Genomic DNA, 15115 nt, shown 5'->3' with positions numbered 1-15115 from the left:
CAATATTGGCCCATCTCTGTCTATAAAATAATTTCATCCCACTTTCTCATATCTAATATCATGTTTATATTATCTAACACGAATTAAACTGTGATGGATCGTTTTTAGGAAAACTTTGCTCAGTTTTGGCACGTATGTGATGCTATTAGGCTTTTAAAGCTAAGCAGATATTAGTTATCACAGAAAATCATTCTCCAGATCTACTCCGAAAGAGATTCATTAGTGAAGAACAATACTTGGAGTATTTTAAAGTAGAGAACCTGCTGCACCGCGTCCTCCGGGTTCTGCTGCGCGTCCTCCATCAGGTCCTCCACCTCTCTGAACATATCTCTCAGTGCTGCTTGTCCAGCTTCTGCTAGATTTGTTTCCATGTTTGAAATTATGTCCATGTCTGTTTTGGATATTTCGGGGACAATCCCCGTAGACGATGGCCAGGCACAGGCTGAATCCGAGCAGATACATATTGACAGCGCGGTTGTGCGCGTGCGATCAGAGGAGCTCCAGCTGCACGAGAGGCGGTGTGGTGCGAGTCCACACAAACACAAACTTCTTCTGCATCTCTGGCTATTTAACTGCAAATTCCAGACATTCTATAATTGTACGCGAATTTGACAAAAGCAAATCAACTGCAACGCACAATTAGGCTACAGTATGTATAGGCCTATTTTATATAATTATATGGCTGCATTTTGTCTATATTTATTTGTTTTTACTAGGCCTCTTTGTGTGCAATACATACTCTTTTTGTCCCCTTATTAAAACGCGCTGCAAATATAAATTATGAGTACTATTGGGATTTATTATTATTATTATTATTATTATTATTATTATTATTATTATTATTATTTTATAACGTTCAAGAGCAAATTACGTTTTTGCGGAAAACTTTTGGCTTGCTGCTTGTGCATGAAAAAAAAAAGTCACATTAGCCAAAATTGCAATGTTTAATAAAATAAAAAGAAACAAATCTTTTAAACCTTTTGATGTTAGCCATATTTGAAAAAAAAAAAACACATTAGAGAGTAGGCTATTGACGTGAAGTCGACAGATGCATGGCGTTTTGTTTGCGCTACTTTTAACGAATAAATCTATTTAAAAAAAAAAGAAAAAAAAAAAGAAAAAAAAAAAACTTTTTAACAAATCATTTCGTGACTTACTTGAGAAACGCTTCAAAAGAATCGAACCACTGAATGAATCTAAATTACCACTGGCACTACTACTACCTTGGATTAAAAAAAGTAATTGTTCTGTTCAGTTAAGTTTCTGGTTCTCACAACCTAAACCCCTCCCCCCACACACACACATTTTTATGTCCAATCATTTGAAATGGAGAACGAATCAGTCCAATTATTGAATGAATCATTTAATCACAGATCCGACTTCAAAGAAAGATTCATTTCGAACTTTCATGAACGTAATTAATGCTGCCTCGTCAAGCGATTCAAAAACTGTTCAATCAACCATTTATACATTTTAATAAACATTCAGCTGTTGTCTTGCGTTAACCGTTTTTTATATAAATGTATTAACTTCTGTTGGGCAAACTGCGTGTTTTATCCACGAAGTGGCGCAATTGTCTAGTTTGAGTTTGACAGCAGTCGTTCAGCGTCCAAACTTCATCTTATATCACTGCAGGGAAGAGTTCATCGTAAACCGTTGAAATAGTAACAAATGTAAGCTTACAGATACTGATAAATTTTATTAGTGATTCTCTGGTTTATTGTTGTATGGTGCGTCAGCATTTATAAAATAAAAAAAAGCATGAACTTGCCATCACCTGTTGCAGTGCTCGTTGTTCCCAATTCTGACCAGATTATTCCCCCTCTAGCATTGGCAGGTTTAGGTGTATAGTTAGGGGTTTAGGTTAGGATTAGGCAGGTTACGAGGGAGGTAATAATTTGACAGGGGATTGAAATTGGGCACACCGGAAGTCTAGAAGGCGAGTGAAATGCCTGGTCGTCGGATTGTGTCAGCACTCAGCAGGTAATTCAGACCGCGTCACAGGGATTTCATACAGATCAGTGAACACCAGAATAAACACTTCATTTAGACATTAGGCTCTGCCTCCACTAAAATACACAGAGCCAATAGAAAAAGAAAGCCTACTTCGTGTGTCTTTTATATGTTCCAGCTTTGGATGATGGTATATTTCGTCTCTTGTGTAAGAGCAGGTAAACACACACGCCTGCAGCTACACTCTTTCACTTCTGACTGACCGACCGTCTGTCACACGGAGCCTCTGTCGCTGAACCTGTGCCTTCAGTCCCGCGAGGACAGACACTGAAAAGTAAGTCCCTGTTGCTTATTTCTAATAGTGATTTTGAGGAGCCTGTTTGTAAGCCTGTAAAGCGTGAGCAGAGTGTTTGGTGATGAATCGCTTCTGTAGTTTCTGTAGAACATAATTATTTCTATCCAGTGAGTTCTATGACAGGTTGTTTCGGTTCCACTTCAGCTCTACAGAACTTTGTGTGTGTGTGTGTGTGTATTACTATATAATTTAAATATTATGAATCCAAAACATATCAGAGTCAATAAGTCTGGTTCATTTATTGATTACTTAGATTTATTAGATATATTGATCCGTCGTCGCAGTATAACTGATCAGCTGTCTTGATCTCAGAAGTCAGAAAGAGTTTTATTGCCATGTTTACACACACACACACACACACACACAAGGAGTTGGATTCAAGCTTCCAGTGCCGAAGAAAGTAAAATAGTTCAAACCTTTAAGATAGTGCAGACATAAATTAGACAGTGTAGATGGAATATAACACTATAAGAGAAACTGAAAATTAAAAAATGCACTATACAGTAGAAATAGCCTATATAGAAAGTAAATATTGCATATTTTTTAGTTTATTTAATTTGAGTGAGATTAAAATAGTTTAGTAGGGCAGTAGAAGAGGAAGCTTCTCTTCTCCTTTTCTGTTCAAGCGTCCGTTTGGCCTGTTTTTAAAATAGCATTCTTTTCATTATTTAATAATCAAATGAATTGTTATTAAGGGTGCGGTTACACACTTTCAAAATGCTTGTACGCCAATTATTTGATATAGAAACACCAGCAGAGGTGTGAATTTAACAGAAGGAAAGAGAGAGATGAAGTAGAGAGTCCAAAGGTAGTTACACATTTAAAATGTATTAACATTTTAACATTATAGCAAAATTTCAGGGAAAAAAAGTTTGTTCAAATTATAAACAATTGGCACATTCTTGTCAAATATTCCCTTCAGAATCACCTTCAGGAGAGCTGTGAGAGAACAATTTGTTTGAAGATGTCATTGCATCTCTAAAAGACAAGCAGACACACATAAAAGTGTGACTTAAGTGTACAAAAGGATCAAGACTTTTTGTGGCCAGTACGTTGTATTAAATATGGTCGTTTTACACCTTGTTACATCACTTATTAGAAATATTATCAAATATGACATTTAAAGAAACAGTATGTTAATTATGTTTATTTTCACTTTCTATGTTTATTCATTTGACATTTTATTCTGGACCTTCTAAGACTCCTCTTAAATTTCTATTGAAACACAACTGCCGAGAGAGAGAGTGAGAGAGAGAGAGAGAGGGAGGGAAGGAGGTAGAGAGACGATTGATTGCTTGTTCTCAGTGTGAGAAAGATAATACTCCCTTTAATGTGTCTTCAAGGAATCAGTGTCTTGTTCAGTAACCTGCACCTGAACTTGTGTGAAGTTTAGTAGATTTAACAACAACTCAATTTTGGCACAGTTTTCTTTGTCTTGATCTCAGTGAGACTTTAGAAATATAATCTAGACAGTGAATATTGGAAAACTGGAAATTCACTCTTTGGATATTCTATACATTCACCATTTGGACTTTAAACAAAGCACTGTTTGCGCTCAACCTTAGGTTTGCTGTCTGGAGATGACAATCAAGCTAAATATTGACGATGTAACCCAGTCATCTCAGTAACAAAGAACCATTGAAGATCCTTTATTTTGAAGAGCGGTGTAAACATAATACGTTGTAATCCATTCAAAGGGTCAGTTATGTATTTTTGTAAATAATTCCATTTGCAGTAGCACATTATTATTATTCTAAAGGAACATAATGTAAACATAATAAACATTAGATTGTATCAAAATGTCTGTTATAAGATATGCATATCTTTATGATGCACTATAAATACAGACTTTGAGTATCCGTGTATTTTAAGTTAACTCTGGTGAAAGGTTGCTCTTTAACTAGCCCTTTGAGATTTGTGATTCACAGGGCAGCCACAAAAACAGTCACCTTCATCTGTGGATTAGCAATGACTTCCTGTCCTGCAAAACTCCTGAGGACCTGATTCGCACTCCCTTATTTATTATTTTATTTATTTTAAATGAAATGTGTGATTTACGGAGCCCCGCAAAAAAAGTAGGCTAAATCGTGCGCACTATTTTCCGCTTTGTTTCCTCGATTTATAAATTGTCCGGATGATTTACTAATCCGTTTCCTCAATTTGCTAAATCATGTTCACGATTTATAAATCGAGAGAACGAATTAGAAAATTATGCTGACAATTTAGTACATTGAGGGACAAGTGTGCGCTCATTTTAGTACATCGAGGGAACGATTATGTGCACATTTTAGTACATTGAGGGAACAAGTGTGCGCACGTTTTAGTACAAAGAGTGAACGATTATGTGCACGTTTTAGTACAACGAGTGAACGATTATGTGCACGTTTTAGTACATCGAGGGAACGATTATGTGCATGTTTTAGTACATTGAGGGAACAAGTGTGCGCACGTCTTAGTACAACGAGTGAACGATTATGTGCACGTTTTAGTACATCGAGGGAACGATTATGTGCATGTTTTAGTACATTGAGGGAACAAGTGTGCGCACGTTTTAGTACAACGAGTGAACGATTATGTGCACATTTTAGTACATCGAGGGAACGATTATGTGCATGTTTTAGTACATTGAGGGAACAAGTGTGCGCACGTTTTAGTACAACGAGTGAACGATTATGTGCACGTTTTAGTACAACGAGTGAACGATTATGTGCAGGTTTTAGTACATCAAGGGAACGATTATGTGCATGTTTAAGTACATCGAGGGAACAAGTGTGTGCACGTTTTAGTACAACGAGTGAACGATTATGTGCAGGTTTTAGTACAACGAGTGAACGATTATGTGCAGGTTTTAGTACATCGAGGGAACAAGTGTGTGCACGTTTTAGTACAACGAGTGAACGATTATGTGCAGGTTTTAGTACATCAAGGGAACGATTATGTGCATGTTTAAGTACATCGAGGGAACAAGTGTGTGCACGTTTTAGTACAACGAGTGAACGATTATGTGCACGTTTTAGTACAACGAGTGAACGATTATGTGCAGGTTTTAGTACATCAAGGGAACGATTATGTGCATGTTTAAGTACATCGAGGGAACAAGTGTGTGCACGTTTTAGTACAACGAGTGAACGATTATGTGCAGGTTTTAGTACATCGAGGGAACGATTTTATGCACGTTTTAGTACATCGAGGGAACAAGTGTGCGCACATTTTAGTACATTGAGGGAACAAATTAGTAAATCATGTTCACAATTTATTTATTTTTTCTTGCATGTAATGTGCTGGGCTCTGTGGTGATTATTATTTTTTTGCAATCTGATAAACGAAAAAAAGTGCAGTTAATTATGGAATAAACTATTCCGTCAGAGCAAATCAAGCTGCATGCACCACCTTCATGTTTTTGCTAGCTCATGTAACTAGTCAGTAAATAATAAAACATTATGATTACATTGTGAATTGCTTGACACCCCTATTACAGACTCATTGACATTACCTCAACAGATGTGATACATTCCTGTTTTTTTCAGTCCACGTAGCATTCAACACTTTGTCAGATAAACATTCATTGCATTTCTGTCTGTTTGGCTGGAAGTTCCTCAATAAAGGCCAGTTCTGTTGGCGACTAGTGCAGAAGTGCAGCATCCCTCTGAAGATATCATCTGGATCTGACACTGCCAATGTACTCCAACACAATCATTTGTCAGAAGTTAGTCCATGTGTTACTGTTAAATAAGGAATTTCTACTGTTCATGTAAGCATAGAAATAGTGTGGAAAGAATGCTTTTTGGCAGAACATGAAAATGATTTGGTTGAATGTAAATCTGGATGTCTGGGCATCTGATATGTACTTCTATATTTGTTTTTATACTCTGATCTGTTTAAATGCTGGCCACAATGTCCCCTTATTTGGTTTGTTCAAAAAAAAAGTTGATGTAAATACGTTAACTACTTCGGTATTACTGCTTCGTTATTACTGCTCCTTGACATTAGTTACTTGTAGAGTTGGGAATACTTGGACTTAAACTCAAACGCTGTGATTATGAATGAACTTGGATTTGGATTGAGTTTCATTAAAACTTGACATCGACTCAGATATACGATTCCATGTCATGTAAAAAAAAAAAAAGTAAAAGCCTAAAATTAAGACAAAAGATTTAAATAAACATCTCCCACACAAACTCAATTTGTTAAGGACTAGGACTCGACAAGGTGGACTCGGAGTCAATAATAATGATTTAAACAAAGGATTATTCAGTGGGTAACTTGTCCTGTTACATTTGTATCAAAGCCTCAAAGTAATTTAATCTTTTAATCTCAATTCCAAGACATATACTAAAATATTCAGAATTCCGATATATAAGCTCGCGATTGCAAGTTTATGTCTTGCAATTCTGACTTTCTCACAATTCTGAAGACTGAGATAAACTCATAAATTCGGCGTTGGTCAGATCGCCTGTCAGTCAAACTCAAGCTACAATGTCCAGTTATGAGGAGGAAAAATGTCTCAAAATACTAACTTTATAACTTTTATTCAGTTGCAGACAAAAGCTTCGATAAATTTGTGCTACAAACGTTAATGATACCTTAAATCATACGGCTTGTTGAGGAAAGTCGTGGTGTTACTTTTTAACTCTTTCCGCACCATTGACAGAATGATTTATTTCCCTTCTTAGCGTTTCAAGTGTCATTGAAGTCCTCTCAGCACTGGATTGAAAGTGCATCTACTGGCAGCACAGACTCAGTTGTAATTACTGGTTTTCAGTAAAGCTTGATTTAAACACAAGTTTGGCGTTCAGGGAGTTTGTAAACGGTTTCTAAACTCTGTAGTCAGACACACTACATAATCATCCTAAAATAAAAGCAGCATTTCACCATGAGCTCATCATCAACTAACACAAAGAGGTTTAATGCATCACACTCATCATAATATTTAGAGTCTCCATAGCAACTGGATAAAGACATGACAAGTACACCATACACCAGATTGGAGCAATTTTTTAGATTAGACCTGTGAACTTTCCTTTTTCCCTTGTAAAAACACCTTTCCATGAGTCCCAGCTGCCTTTCCAGCAGTTTAGTAAAGTCTCGTTAATAAGCAGATACATTTCTTTTTCTTGCTCAGACAATTAATATTCAGTAATATGATCAATTTAACTGTACTGACTCTGGATGAGAACAAAATCTGAACTAAATTGAGCTGGATAATGATGTGAGTCATTGAATTGAGATTACATCTGACCTGACTTGAGCCTGATAATGACTTTATTGTTTTCTGTAGAGCTGGTTTATAGCTGAAACTAAATTTGGTTAATAATTGATTAGTTTAGAAGATTAACATTGTTATTTCCCTGTTTATTAATGTGTAGCTGCTTAACAAAAAGTCTGTATTGTATAAAGCATGCATTATGTAAAAAGATGCGACTTGACTGATTTGACAGAATGAAAAGCTCAAGTTTAAGATAAGTATCACAAAATTGAAATGGACAAAACTTGCTTCATTTCGAAATGCACATAATTTTTGTTTGTAATGAAAACCATATTATCATTGAAGTCACCATTAAATCAAACTTGACAGTTCTTATTTATTTCTATTATTTTACAAATCATGCAATATGGTATAGTGTATTGAGGTCCTCATAAGTATTGCTCAGATAACTTTATTAATTGATAATCTGTCTTTATTAATCAATTATTAATATTTTTTCAAGTGAGCCTGGGTTTAATATATTCAATAGTACTTAGTGTTTCTTAATTTATCTTTTTTTTTTTTTTTTTTTTTACTATTTTACTTTAATATAATTTTACTGTAATGATCTTTTTTTTCATTATCATTACTGTTATGGTACATTTTCTGTTAGATTCACTAACATATTATTCTTCAAAGTGAAAGAATGAGCCTTATAAAACTATTTTTATAACCGTCTCTGCAAACCGTTATCCTCCTGAGTGCTTTGCCAAACTTACACGAGTGTCCTAAGATAAATTTCCTTCTGGAAAGGGTCAGGCTACTTCTAAGACGGCCCACAGCTGCTCTGTCTCGCACTCTCACTTCTGTGTGAATGAAGGACTTTCTTATGAGATGTTCACTGAGGCCACTTAGATAACACACTGTTTGTTCTTTGTACTTGCAAGACGGCTTCCTTTTGTTTTGGCAGTCTTTCGTGAAGCAGTGTCTTTCCTGCAAGTATGAGACACTGGGAGCGTGTTTGCAGCTTGGGGAAAGGTTAAGCCCATGAGGGATGCTGGGAAACATTGTTTTCTGAGATTGCAGGCCTAATGTCTTCTTATCAGATGGGGGTTCCTTCCTGGTTTTCTTTTGTATAGGGTGGAAATTAAGTCCGTTACGTTCAGCTCTCAGTTTTCTCTCTGTTTCCTCACTGACATCAGCTTCCTTTTGTTTGGTCTGATAGCTGGAAGCTCTCTACAGCAACAACGGCCAGCTGCATGCTTCATGTCGTGGATCTGTTTTTCTTGCAGTCATATAGGCTGGCGGACTGTGTCCTGGACTTTTAATGATAATAAAGGGTGTGGACTGTGACTTAAGTTCATCAAACTGGCTCCACACATGAAAACTAAATCAGTGTCTCACGTATGATTAGGCATGTGATTTTCTTTTATGAATATACCACTGTAAACCCTAAAGCTCAAAGTAATTGTAACGAGAATATCAAGCGGTAGTTCAGTCATTCTCATTAACCGTTTGAGCCACTGTGCATGATTGCAACTGAAACCTTCCCACAAGTAAATTTTAAGTGCAGTCAAATTTGCATATTCAATATTTCTCCCTAAAAGAAGTTTTTATTATTATTATTATTATTATTATTATTATTATTGATTTAGATTTTTTTTTCTGTTTTTTGATAGTTGTATTTATTTGGTCAAAATACAGCAGTAACATTTGTTAAATATTAATTTTTTTTTAAATAACTTGAAGGAATTTCCATCAGTCTTCAGTGTTACATAATCCTTCAGAAAACATAAAAATAATCATTAAAAGCTACAGCAAAACCATTTATAATGTTACATGTTATAAATGCTGTTCATTGAACATTCTATTTATCAAAGAATACTGAAAAAAATTGATGATTTCTGTAAGATCAAGTGACACTAAATGCTGGAGTAACTGGAGTTAAAATTAAACTTCCATCACAGGAATAAATTACATTTAAAAATATTTAAATTATATATATATATATATATATATATATATATATATATATATATATATATATATATATATATATATATATATATAATTATATTTATTTTACTCAATTTTTGATCAAATAAATGCAGCCTTGATTAGCTTAGATTTCTTTAAAAAAAACATATATTCACGTTTATTCATAATAAACTTGAAGTGTATGTAGTATTATGTAGAAACTGATGGCGTCTGAGGCAGACCTATTATGAAGACATTTAACATCAGTGGAATTCCCATCAATGCATTAAAACGGCAAACTTGATTGTATTTTAATAAGTGCACTTTCACAATTATTCCCAGGAATGTTTTTCCTGTTGTGTGTGCATGCTGGGATACGCGTTTGTGTATGTGCACACATTTTTACTGGTTTTCTTTGGGTTAGTGCGTCTGCCCGCAGTGGCCCTTTCCATTCTGTCAGATGGTGAAGTCATGGTATGTAAGTCAGCACAATGCAGATTCAGCTGGAAGAGCAAACGGAATGCCTCTGCAGATGGATCTAATAGCTGTTTTCTGACATGCCAGCTGCTCAGTTATAGTTATTGACACATTTTAATTAAGCCTTTCAAGCATACATTCTTAAAAGACCACATATAGCTGCTATGTGTTTGGATGCAGTAGCTGCTATTGTGGCTAAGAAGTTGCATGTTTGTAATGCTTTAACAAGTTTGTTTGCAATAAAATAATTCAGCTGAAAGTCTCCAGCTATGTTGGATTAACATGCTATTGCTAACATAGTATTCTTACTATTTCTACATAAAGTATGTGTACTTGTATGCACATTTTGTGCTTGCATGAAAACCTGGATAACTTATACATTTACCAAATTGTGCAGTATACAACAGAGATTTAAAAAAAGTCACTGGGAACAAAGAAAAGAAAAATTAGGGTGGTCTTGAAATCATAATGAAGAAAAAAGCCTGTTTAAAGGATCTCAAAAAGAAAGTGGTGTGGCATAATTTATTTTATTATCTTCTAGAAAATAAGCAGCAATGAAGCTTTGATTAAAACTTTTTTTTTTTTTTTTTTTGTCAGCCAGGTCGAAGTCATGTGGTGCAACTAACACACTTATGTAGTAATGGATTGTAAAATATAATGCGAAACAACAATTCCGAAACACTTTATTATAATTATATGATTTAGCATGATATTTGTAAATACATTTAAAAATACATTGAAAAAGCTTTTTGAAAATATACAGATTAATATGTACATTTTCATGTATTCAAGGTTTATGGAAAATAAGTAATGATTTACTTGAATGCACCACGTTACATGAATACAAATTGTACAAAAACTTTCCACATTTCAAATTGATTAAAACCATTTTCATTATTATTATTTTTCACTGTTTTGATGAATGATTCAATGATCCATACATAAATTGGTTATTTGCAGTACATTGAAGGTGTTTGCAGCCTCATATTTTTCAGTTGTGTCAACGGCGTTGCCTCTGCAGAGCCTGTTTTCACAGTCACGCAAATAGTGACTCATATATTTGTATGTGTGCTCTGATGCACAACTATGTTCGGCTTCTGGCTGCTGGAATGCAGTGTACGCCAGCATTAGCGCGTCTGTCTCCAGTGGACTTCATCTAACAGCCACATGACAAGAGCTGACACATCCCCTCACTTAGACCACCGCTAGCAAAACAGTGTCCTATAAACACACCCAACTGAGATCTGGCCTCACTAGAGCTGCCATCGTGCCTCAAAATGCAGACTGAATGGTCTGTGTCATTGTAGCAGTAGATCTTTGACTGCAAGTTTAACAGTATGATGTTTACATGGGGAACTAGGGGGAGGTCTTTATGGAAGTACTGAAATATTCAAGTAACCGCAGAGATGCATCCACTACTGCCTATGTTTCAACTCCAGGTTTGTTTTTAAAGCAGTAGTTCACCTGAGAATTACAATTTGGTTTGCTTTTACTTATTCTCATCTGTATCATTTTCTTTATGTTCAGTCTTTTGCGTAGACAAACTAAGTGCCTTGAGATTTTATTTTTAGGGATTACAAAGTTACCTTTCAGCTTATTGGTCATGCTGAGTTATTGTATTGTTACGTCTTGTCTGTGTTGTTCTGTCTAAAGACTCTTATTTTGAAGTTTATTTGGTTCTGTGGTTGTGTTTCCTGTTTCTTCAGTTCCCTTGGTTACTAAAATTCTTGATTTGTTTCTATAGTTACAGATTGAGTTCACCTGTGTCTTGTTGAGTTTATTGTTAGCCCTGTTGCCTTATGTTTTTAACTTCATTTGTCAGTTGTTGTCTTTGCATTTGTTTGTAATGCTGTTGCGGTTATGGTCTTTTTTCCCCAAAGTGGAGAGCAAAATATCTCTGTCTTTCCCTTTATACCATTAGACACTGACTCACCGCAAAAATCAAGCGGATGTCCTGTCCCAAAGAAGTAAAATGAGTCTAGTATTACAGGGCAAATCAAATCTACCCTTTCTGCTTTCATCTTCATATCCAAACAGAAAAGGACATGTTTTTTTTTTTCATATTATGGACATTTTGTATCTAATAAAATATTCACAGACTGTATGTGTGTGTATAGTTACAGTAAAGGACTTTTCTATGTGGTATTAGGTTTATTCTTGAAAGTGTTCTTATGTTTTGTGACGTCTATAAAGCGTTTATTATCTAAAGGAAGTGGAGGGGCTTTGAAATCTTATAAGAGAGTTTACTGAAATACACACCAGTGGAGATAATGCCAGGGTAGCGATATTTCCCCAACTGCCTACAAAAGAGCACCTCTGTCCTGTTCACAGTTCAGCAGGGCAAAGTTGCAAAACCAACAGTTTTTTTTTCTATGCATTCGGCAAAAGTGCACGGCTGGCGGTCTGGAAAAATCAGCTGTTATCTCCAGTCAACAGTAAGATTCTGTGAATGGATTATCTGATGTATTCAACGTCAAAATGCTGTCAAGATGTAACCGGTACAGGCTCTGCTTTTTCTGTCTGTCAAAAAACAAAAGAAAGAATATATTTCATCTTCTATTGCTGTTGATGTACAGTACAGACCAAAAGTTTGGATACACCTTCTCAAGAGTTTTCTTTATTTTCATGACTATAAAAATTGTAGATTCACACTGAAGGTATCAAAACTATGAATTAAAACATGTGGAAATATATATGGAATTATATACATAAAAAAGTGTGAAACAACTGAAAACATGTCATATTGTAGGTTCTTCAAAGTAGCCACCTTTTGCTTTGATTACTGCTTTGCACACTCTTGGCATTCTCTTGATGAGCTTCAAGAGGTAGTCACCTGAAATGGTCTTCCAACAGTCTTGAAGGAGTTCCCCGAGAGATGCTTAGCACTTGTTGGCCCTTCTGCCTTCTGTCTGTGGTCCAGCTCACCCCTAAACCATCTGGATTGGGTTCAGGTCCGGTGACTGTGGAGGCCAGGTCATCTGGCGCAGCACCCCATCACTCTCCTTCTTGCTCAAATAGCCCTCGATGCCTTCAGTGTGACTATACAATTTTCATAGTCATGAAAATAAAGAAAACTCTTTGAATGAGAAGGTGTGTCCAAACTTTTGGTCTGTACTGTACTTTTTAATGAATCCGATTACATTTTAAGGACTTTGTTTCTGCAGTGTGTGTGGCCTTCTGCCCTAGGCAATAATATGGTATGGCAACCTACATTGCAGTGAATTTAAAACAAACGGCATTTACATTTTTCCTGGCAGCCACGTCAGTGTGTGTCAAAGATAAAGCTAAAAAAAGAATAAAAAAAATGTTTAGAAGGCATGTGCAAGTTCTTAGAAATGTAGTCAGTAGCCACATTCACATGGTAGGCTACTTGCTTCTCATGTGAATCTGTAATAACTAAATTTAGTTTAAAAACAATTATACGTGTTACAGTGTGTACTGTTTGTAATACCTATTTTAAAATCATAAAAAATGCATACCTGTTGCTGCCATAACAATGACCCGTTTCAAATGTTTACAGTACGTGCATTTTTTTTATTTTTGTTCTTAGCTCCCACTCACTGTGGTGGAGAAGCTGTGAAATATTTCTCTTGTAAACACTTTCCAGCATTTCAGTAATAAATATGCGTGCAAATTACAGTGAAGTTCAACCGTACGGTGTTCAGCAGTAGCCAAAAAAGATTTAAATGGTGAATTTTTAAGTGATTTCTTCTTGTTAACTCAAAGGTGTGAATTCGGATGGCAATGACCTTCATGTTTGTCAAAAAGCAATAGATAATTCGGCTGGGGATTTTTACACAGTGGTGAGAGAAAAACACCAACGTCCTGGACTCAGACAGCAATAAAATCACAGACCACCCCCTGTAAATACTGCAAAAAACTTACTTCCAATGATAAATAATTACTGTCCGAATAGGGCTTTTGTATTCATATTAAAAAATAAATAAATTAAATACAGTTTTCAAGAAAAGTCTAAATTGAATAACAATTATTAAAGTGTGGTGTAAACATTAAACAAAAAGTTATTTATTTTTTTTAAACCTTAAAACGGTGTAAACCTTAATCACTAGTAATATACAAAGGTTTATATATTTTATTTTACCTGTATAATGAATTATATCTGAATTTTTATTTTATAAATATTATACTTTTTTAGGTGTACCTTATGACATTTTACACCTGGAGCTAACCTTGCATTTTCTTAAAAGGGTACAACGTATTTGTTATTTTTAGACATGTTGACTCTGACGTATGGTACTGTTTAATGTTTCTTTTCTTTCATATTGGTAGCATCACACGATTTTAATTTAGCAGGAAAAAAAAAAAAAAAAAAAAAAAATATATATATATATATATATATATATATATATATATATATATATATATATATATATATTGTATTATTTTTTAAAGAATTAATAACAAAAGAAAAAATAGGAGCGTCAAGTCATTTACCTAACATTTTTAGTAGTGATGAATATTGTGACATGTTTTGAATGGCCAAGCGTCATAGTGTACTTTTTTATTTTATTTTAATTCAAACTAAAATATATTTAATTCTTTTTTTCAGATTTCGCAATGGGTGAGTAGACCGAAGTGTGGGCGTAGCTGTTCAGTGGAGCAAGATATCACAAGCATAGTGTCCACATTCTCACAAAATAGACAATGGGCAAAGCCGAAGATGAGAAGAACCAGACAGGACGGCTATTTGAGAACTTTGTTCAGGCCACTGACTGCAAAAGCACCCTGCAGGCCTTCAATATCATGTGCGGTTACCTTGAGCTTGACCCTCTGGAGCACAGCAGCTTCTACAGCGGCCTGAAGAGCACGGTGACCAGCTGGAAAGCCAAAGCCCTTTGGAGTAAGCTGGACAAGAGAGCCAGCCACAAAGAGTACAAGAATGGCAAAGCCTGTGAGGGCATTAAGGTAAGCTTGCAAAATGCCAAGACAATAACAATACTGGAATATGTTAGAACGTTTAAATGAGCTGGTAAACCTTTGTTGAGATCAATATCAACCAAATATTTAAGTGTTTTATAGATTCCATCTCAGATTTTCCTTGATTTTTGTATGCAATGACATCGATTTATACTGTATGACATCATGGACACATATTGTTTGTTAGATGAGGACTCTCTGACTCTTTTATTGTAGTTTAATTGGTGTGT

The 15115-nt window shown here is 35.3% G+C and overlaps 1 protein-coding gene across 3 annotated transcripts in view; it reads left to right on the top strand.

Annotated features, from left to right (window-relative positions):
* The first annotated feature begins 1843 nt into the window (after positions 1-1843).
* Positions 1844-15115, top strand: part of LOC113051769 (F-actin-monooxygenase MICAL2-like) — a 47493-nt gene continuing 34221 nt past the window's right edge. Inside the window, exons 1-3 of one of the 3 annotated variants that reach the window (XM_026215832.1) lie at positions 1844-1983; positions 2172-2287; positions 14518-14873. In XM_026215832.1, coding sequence (XP_026071617.1) covers positions 14613-14873 — 261 coding nt within the window. In that variant the 5' untranslated portion in view covers positions 1844-1983; positions 2172-2287; positions 14518-14612. The other 2 variants (XM_026215831.1, XM_026215833.1) reach the window with 2 other exon arrangements.

The sequence above is a fragment of the Carassius auratus genome, chromosome 32, assembly GCF_003368295.1.
Source record: "Carassius auratus strain Wakin chromosome 32, ASM336829v1, whole genome shotgun sequence".
In the NCBI taxonomy this organism is placed as follows: domain Eukaryota; kingdom Metazoa; phylum Chordata; class Actinopteri; order Cypriniformes; family Cyprinidae; genus Carassius; species Carassius auratus.
Note: the sequence above shows the minus strand (reverse complement) of the source record. Positions and strands in the feature narration are given on the sequence as shown.